The 8,416-nt window shown below is 32.8% G+C and overlaps 1 protein-coding gene across 1 annotated transcript; it reads left to right on the forward strand.

Moving 5' to 3' along the window:
• Positions 1-632: 632 nt before the first annotated feature.
• LOC123565065 (methyltransferase-like protein 27) lies at positions 633-7,788 on the forward strand. Its single transcript, XM_045359074.2, has 5 exons — positions 633-914; positions 5,283-5,414; positions 6,061-6,199; positions 6,617-6,709; positions 6,991-7,788. The coding sequence occupies exons 1-5, from the start codon at positions 759-761 to the stop codon at positions 7,173-7,175; spliced, it is 705 nt and encodes a 234-aa protein (XP_045215009.2). The 5' UTR covers positions 633-758; the 3' UTR covers positions 7,176-7,788.
• Positions 7,789-8,416: the final 628 nt, after the last annotated feature.

The raw sequence follows: 8,416 nt of genomic DNA on the forward strand, positions 1-8,416 counted from the left end.
AAAATCCTTGGTAACGTGTAAGAATTGAAATAATATATCTCATTTTAGTGATTTGCTCTTAAATAAAGTAACTGTTTGTCGTTCAGATGCGTATTATTATATCAGTCGGGCTATGCCCTCGTGATATAATTCCTTCCCATCAGAACTCCAAACAATGATTTTATTCAGCGACAAATCACAAACTGAGATATATTATTTTTTAAACATGCTTCCATAACTTGAAATCTTAAGAAAACCTGATATCTTACATATCCTTTGTTATAAGATCCAGAGCCTTTTTAAAACCAGCCAGATTCTAGTATAGGGAAATTATTTCTTGTAAAAATGGTATGAAAATGATATTAAAACGAAATAGTAAAGTAGGCATGCACAAGAATACCTATATGTCCATTTTAAACATAAAGTTTATGCTATCAAATAGACTAGATTAATATTTCATAAAGGATTTAGTGTTGTTTTCAAATTAAAATATAGAACACTGACTTAGAATACTTTCGTAGGTGTATTCAAACAAGTCATTTTGTTCTGAAAACACGTAATAAAACATTTTGCCTTGGACTTATTTCAACATAGTGTATCATCCAGGGTGATAAACACGGCCGAGGACAGTATATATAAGCTTTATATGTGGAGTATTTCACGCAAATGTGCGCCGGCTCTACTCGTAAACGGACGAACTATATCTGAGAGACAATAATAAATAATTACAAACGTTTAAATTTTAATTTTGATATAACCGAAGAAATAATAACTGTAAAATGGCGCTGGAATCCCTGAAAAAGATAGAAGACGCCCTGGAGCAGGACGAGGTCTTGGCATATAAAGCAAATTACGAAGTTTTTAAAGGCGGACTCAGCAGAAATGAAATCGCAAAATATTACGACAAGTGGGCGGAAACTGGCGAATATGATACGGTAAGAAAATAGATAATTGAAGGAGAGAAAATAAGAAACAAATAACAAACTAGTATAAAATTAGACGTAACACAAGAAACTGATGTTATTTTGAGTTACGTCAAAACTTGCTATATTTTGAACCTGTTGCTTTCTGTAGTCATGGTGTTTCGTATAGGTTATTTTTCACCGACAAAATACCGTTATTATAGAATAACTGGCATCATTTTCTAACGCATCATATTTTCTGCAAAAAAAAATCATAGAAATAATGATATAAAATGTACTTAATTTTTAGACACAAAAACAATCCCTGAAAACAATTTAATATACATCGTTTTCCACTTCTGATAATCCGCTCAAGTTAAACTATTTTTCTGACGTCATTTCATTGTAGTTGCCGTTTATACTTTTTCACGAATCCTCAGTTGATTAAAAATTCCACTGTTATTTTACAAAGCTTTTTGGTATGAAATTGTTTTATTCGCCGCACGTCGAACTCGCGAACCGTCAGTTCACAGCCTTGTGCTTAAAAACTGTGCTTAACCTACCGCGATGATACAGGGCTGTTGCCGAAAATCATTACCAAATTTAAACAATAACCTGTACAAATGAAACTTGATAATTCGTTACACAGAAATGGCATTTACACTAATTACAATGGCTGAACATTAATAACTAAATCGTTAAGCTTTAGAAAAAATACAAGGGAAATTTTAAAGAGACTCTTAAGGTATTGGACCCCTAATAGTAATGTTAAAAAATGGCATTTGCTTGGTATATTCTTAAAGGTGATCATGTTTCGCACTGTGTTGCAAATTTTAAACAAGTTTTACCGTGCCGTTTTTTGTACATTTTGTATAATTTATGGTATTTCCTCAAGCTCAAGTAGAGAGAAATTTCAATGTGATGACTACTATCTAAAACGTTTGCAGAGAATTCATAAAAGCAATAATTTTGATAAAAGAAACATCAAACTATTGGTAAACAATTATAAAACACAAAATAAAACTGTCAATATCATTTTTTTCTAGGGTGCCTGAAGTAAACGGATTTAATGAGACAGAATTCTAACTCCAACATTGAAAAAATAAGGTTGAACCCTGCAGGTCTGTTTTAAATTCTGCTCACTTCATGCAAAATAACCTTGGGGCAGAAGTAAAACCTACCTACATTTCTTCCACAACATGTAATCTAAAGAATGAAGGCAAAATAGGGAACTTTAACCGCATGTAACTCATTTTTAAAGTTGCCTAACTCGACTCCTTGTGTTTCAGAAGTAAATTCACTTTGAACAGCAATAAATCGCTTATCAAATGAATTGTTTTCCACTTTCGTACAATAAATCGATAATTAGCCCTGAAAGAAGTAAAAACTTATCAGAAAAAAAGGAAAATAACGGGGAAAATAATTGGTCCCAGTGGGGCTTGAACCTACGCTCTCCCCCCCCCCCCCCCCCCCCCCCCCCCTCTGAAAATTGCAGTCAAAGTAGGTTTATGATAGGATTTGAATACTCTTCAAAAAGGAGGTACTCTATTTCGGGTCCAATACCTTAAGTGTAACTGTGATTCTGATAACTGATAAGTGTAACTGTAACGAACTTCAATTTTCACTTTTTAGATATTATGAAATACCCGCCAGCGAACTTACTCTTTGCATTTTTATTCGATATTTTTACATTTCATACTTTTCTAATTAGTCTGTTAATTTTGAGATGGTGATACCTGTTTCTTATTTTCTTCATTACCTATACTATGAAAGTATTGTGTTGCATTAAAAACAGTGGCAGTAATCATCCATGTGCAGTTAATACATATATATTCATATCTAACAATTTCATTATTCGACTTCTGTCTAAGACGGATCTTTACGACATACTGGATCATATCACAAAATAGGTATGGTTTACATGGAAAATGTTTAAGACAAAAGTATACGCCTCGTATACGATCGAACCTACAACCTTGTTGTAGCCGTTTCTATGAGACAATATTCCTACTGACTACGCCAATGACCTGATCACGAAAACTTCAAAAATCAAACTATATATTATGCACTGATTATGACGCTGATTTATTTGAAAAATAGACGAAAGTTGATATTTCAAAACTAAGATTTTATCTAATATTTTACATTCATTGTCGTTAAATGTAATACACTTATAAATGAAATGTTAACAATGCGGTGATCTACATATGTTTCCGTCCGTTGTATCGGAAGTAACGATTATCAAAAGGAAAGGACGGGGTATTTTATGGTATTTGAAAAATAGACAGAAGCTCCCATTTATGTGAACGTCCTCCAATAATTGTGGTAAATGAAATTTTCCAAATGATCCAGTTTTTGGCCTTACCTCATGTTATTTATAATTAAATTCGGCAAAAAGGACAAGTTTATCTAAATATGTTAATCACATATTTGACGTCGTTAGAGTGAAATGACATTATTTTTGTATTACACAAGTGTAATAGCAGTCGTTTCAAGTTTAGAAGACGTTGGTCGAATTGACTAGATTTAAAATGGCTCAAGAAAAAAGAAAATTGAATGTTTCAGCAGGCAAAACTTAAATGTGATAAAAAAAAGAATATTTCTTTGTGTCTTTCCACATTAAATGCTTTAAACTCGTTAAATAAAAGTATAAAAGCGACAGAGCCTCGATTTATTTTTTTATTCAACTCGTTTAAAACTTCAGTTTAAAAAGATATTTATGTAATATCTTCTATATCAAAATAACGATGAAACTACACTCCCGAAATCTATGAAAAGGTCTGTCAGTGTGTGTTTCTGAGAGCATTGCAAAATGAATGTGTTTATATGAAATTACATTAAAATAATTATTGAACATGAGCATTCCATTAACGAGTCATTTTATGTTATTGATCTAAATGCGTTCGTAATATCTAGATATTTACTACGATTGTTTGTCCTAATTTGTATTAATTTTTCAATAACACTTATAAGCCTTGGTGATTACTGGTATTATAGTGAACGTATAGGGAAATAACTCTGATTTGATTTATCTAAATGTTTGACACATTTACCTCCGATGCGATGTCCTCATTTCCGACCTTAACGATATTTCAATAAACTGTATTACAGCGTGCCGAAATTATTACTTAACAAAAGTGTTCATCTAATAAATCGTCAGGTAAAATGTTTATTTAAAAAACTTACTGGATTATGTATCTGTTGATAAAAAACTGTCAATTTGATTAAGTTTTATTACATCAAGAACATTTTTCCAGATGATACCTGTGTTAAATGTGCAATGTTAAAAGGGGTATAACTCAAGGCAAAAAATATGAAAACGATCTAAGAACATGAATATCGAAATCGATGTTTATTTTATAAGTATTTACAATGCGCAGTCATTATTTCGATAATAAGTATTTACAATGTACAGTAATTTTTGAGCGCCGATCTCCACATTTTGCCTGTTTCTGATGACTTGCCGTTTTCGAAAACATTTGATTACTCTTTTTTTTCTTTGAAAACGGCAAGAAATATTTAAGCACGGTATTATATTTCCTAGCATCTGCTTTATAAGTATTTGATGTTTTAGGTTACAAAACGACCGTTTTTCACAGTTTTAGTCATATACCGGCAGTTAACCTAACCAGTGTTCCTGGATTCTGTACCAGTACAAACCTGTTCTCCGCAAGTAACTGCCAACTTCACCACATGAATCAGAGGTGGAGGACTAATGATTTCAGACACAATGTCGTTTATCAAATAGTCACGGAGAACATACGCCCCGCCCGAGGATCGAACTCACGACCCCGCGATCCGGAGACCGACGCTCTACCTACTGAGCTAAGCGGGCGGGACGCTTATTATAAGTAAACTTTGAGGAATATTAACCAGTACACAAACCATACAACTTTTTGACGGACGTTTTAGATGGCATATAATAATAATCAAACTTGCAGAGATTTCAAAATAATATGTGAAAATAGATTAAATACTTATGCGTGTGTGTTTATTTTGAATATTATAAACATTATACTGTGGCTTTATTTTCCAGAGAAATATGGATTTTCTTAAATGCTTGTACTGAAATCGACCAAGTCCAGACAACGTGCTAAAGCGTAAACCTGAACAATAACTTGACAGCATAGAAATTGTCAAGTGCAAATGGAACGCATTTTTTGAAGTGTTCACAGACACCAAATGTTAAAGATTTCAGTAATTCTAATGGCATAATTTTTACTTTTCTCCAAGGAAAAGTAAGCGAAATAACGTAACTAGATAAAATGTACCTTTAAATGCTTTAACTTCTTGTACAGGCGAAGTACCAAGAAACTTTGCCTTTCATAAGAATCAATGGAGTCCGTGCGGTTGTATTGGACATTGCGGTATTAATTAACTATTACATTGTTGAATTTACAGCATTTGGGTCCAAACCGTTACACGGGGCCAGAATGTGCTGCTCGTGCCATTGCTAAAAACTTTGCAGAGAACGAGAAGTCAACAGCAAGAATCCTTGATGTAGCGGCAGGCACAGGACGACTCGGAGCTGAGGTAAATCACCAACGTATAGCTTTATGAGAACTTTTTTGTAATTCTGTAATGTAAATATTTTCTAGCATGATCAGATGGTATTCCCAAGACATGTCTTATGCTGTGTTTTGATTATAGCAATTTTTGTCTGAAACTGTCTCTGATTAAAATGAACATTTTTAAATGAAACAATGTTTACCTTAGTTCAACTTCTCCATACAGATTTTTCTACATATGTTGCAGACTTGGGAATTTGTTATATAGTAAAATACTGCTTAGAACATACTGTATTACACTGCTGTTACCTTTTATTCACAAATACTAGGAAATGATGTTTTGATAAAAATGACATAACGCTATGCCTATTGAGAACTGTCATAAGTAATTTTAGAATTATAAAATGCCCAATGTATATTACGATTAATCAAATGCGTATACCAATTTACAAACGTTTACAATAACTTGGTAATCGTATTATTTTTACTTAAAATCAATAAAACATGAATGATTTTAATATATGGCATTGATGATATTTAATCGTATGTTATAATATTCCGGAAAAAGCTTATAGATTTAAAAGAAGCTATGAAAATAAAATCATATGTTTACTGAATTTTATTTTTTAAACCTGCTTCAGTCAAAATTATAACTTTTCTTTGTATTTCAGCTGTACAATCTTGGTTTTCGCAACATGGATGCATTAGATCCATCCGAGGGCATGTTAAACAAAGCGAGAGAACGACAAATTTACACTAACTTTATCAACGATTTTATTGGCCTAGAAAATCCAGTACCTGCTGAAGACAGTATGTAGAGAATTTGTTATATACTCAGTGTGTTTTATGTGTTGAAGTATAATTACAATCATTTTTGCTGTTTGCTTGGTTTTCTAAGAATAAAATTTAAAAAAAAAACGTTACGTTACAAAGCCGTTGTCATGGTACTGAAGTATACACGTTCGTCAGGCAATTAAAATTCTAAACATTACCTGTTTTCACAAACAATTGAAACACCAAGAAAACTCGCCACACACCTTGTAAAACACTTCAGCTACTTTAGAAATAGCGTCAAATTAGAGACTCAATCAGACAAAATAGACTTACTTCATACCTCTTTAGACTACAAAACAGCTGTAGATTTTTCTTTAAAAAGTGTTTTGCATAATGACACCGAAACAAACATATTTGTTTTTTTACTTGAATTGCTCGTCATCTACATTCCAGATGCCTACGATGGTTTAGCTGTATCTGGGGGGTTTGGGGAAGGCCATATTCCAGTGTCCGCCCTTCATGAAATGATTAGGATCGTAAGACCAGGTAAGCTTATTGACACATGTTTTAAGTGTACACTTTACATTTAATATTTGTCATAGTTAAAAACTGTAAATTTTAAGACATGTTTCCTAATTTAATGGGAATTTCAGGAGTGTAATTTATCAAAAGTCAATGAATGCATTATACTTTCTTCCCAAAATTTAGTTTATTCGAACTTGATCAGGTATTACGCTGACCAGTGTGAAAGAAGTATTCAAAATAAACGTCTCACTTGCTCAATAAAAGCGTACTGAGACCATAATTAAGACATTTATCTGTTACAGGTGGAATAATCTGCATTGCAATGAGGGAAGAATACCTGGATTACGTTTCAGAATATAAAGGAACTCTTGAACCGTTCATGCAAAACCTTGAAAGGGACGGCAAATGGAAACTGCTCACAAAAGACACAATAACAAATTATGCTTTTGGAAAGCCAGGGGTCGTTTTTCAGTTTGTCATTTCATGATGAAGGTGTTAATTTATTCAAAATTGTTTGCGTCATCAAAAATGACGTGTACTTAATTCAAATGTCCTTCCAACGAATCGTGGACCTTCGAGACGCACGCACAACAAAGCTTACTTTTTTTTATAAAGATATAGCGTATGAGAAGTCTAGGTAAAAGATTCTGAAATTTCTGATACAGTTTCTGAAACGTTCAGAGACAGTACAATGTATTTTGTCAAGGAAATAGTGTTTGACACTTTTAAATCTTTGACACAAAATTTAAGAGGACAGTCTTTGAGCATTCGTTTTCAAATCCCCTAAATTAAACACATGCCTTCTACGAAGTTTCTATTCTTTTTTTTTCAAGCTCAGTCATCGCTACTAAAGCACCAAGTTTTAAATATTATTTTTGTTGTTTTAAAGCATGTAGTACAGACAAAAGGATATAGTTTTATGATTACGCGACTGAACACAATACATCTTTTCAAATCTGACATCTTGCACTTTTACTCTAGTATTGTTGTGCTGTATTATCATATGTATATACATGTATCATTTCATTTTACTTTGTTGTTTCATTAGTGTTGTTGTTGTTGTTGTTGCTGTTGTTGCGAATAAATATTATTAAACAGTTTACGTATGTACCTTGTGTCTTATATACATTGTAGATATACCGATATGTTATATTCAAACAACAGTGAATGCACGTTTATGATAAAATTAATTTTCCATTTTTACGTTTATCTAGAGGTAAGGTCACCTTCACTTGTATGACATTCCTCATTATTACTGCTACTGATTGTCAATAAAAACCAAATTATCGAACTTTCATAATGATGGTAAACTGTCTGATTCATATTCTAATGGATAATGTATTTCAAGTGATACATGTACACTTTCGGTGTCATGTATACTTTCGGTGTAACAATTTTTGACAGCTCGGAAATAAAACATATGGTAAGGTATGGTAAGGTTTGGTAACCTCTCATCGCGTGAATTTTTATTTTTGAATACCTCACCCGATACGAGAACCGCTACACACCTTCCCTCTTATTGCGAGACATTAGCACTCCTGGCCAATGTCTGCCGCAGACTGTTAACCGAATTCAGATTTGAATACCTCGTAGACCTTTGCAGAAAATACCTTTACCAATACATTCTAAACAAGTAGGAAAAGCCTTCAAGAGAAATTGCTGGAAATATAGTTTTTGCCTTTTACTACACATGCTTTGGTTGCCCATAATTTTGCCAGTTTTACATCT

The sequence above is a fragment of the Mercenaria mercenaria genome, chromosome 2, assembly GCF_021730395.1.
Source record: "Mercenaria mercenaria strain notata chromosome 2, MADL_Memer_1, whole genome shotgun sequence".
In the NCBI taxonomy this organism is placed as follows: Eukaryota; Metazoa; Mollusca; class Bivalvia; order Venerida; family Veneridae; genus Mercenaria; species Mercenaria mercenaria.

Bases quoted from the DNA above. Each gene is read 5' to 3' on its own strand.
- LOC123565065 (XM_045359074.2), top strand. From the start codon at position 759: ATGGCGCTGGAATCCCTGAAAAAGATAGAAGACGCCCTGGAGCAGGAC. The intron at 915-5,282 runs GTAAGAAAATAG...TTGAATTTACAG, and splicing joins AAACTGGCGAATATGATACG to CATTTGGGTCCAAACCGTTA. The intron at 6,200-6,616 runs GTATGTAGAGAA...TCTACATTCCAG, and splicing joins TCCAGTACCTGCTGAAGACA to ATGCCTACGATGGTTTAGCT.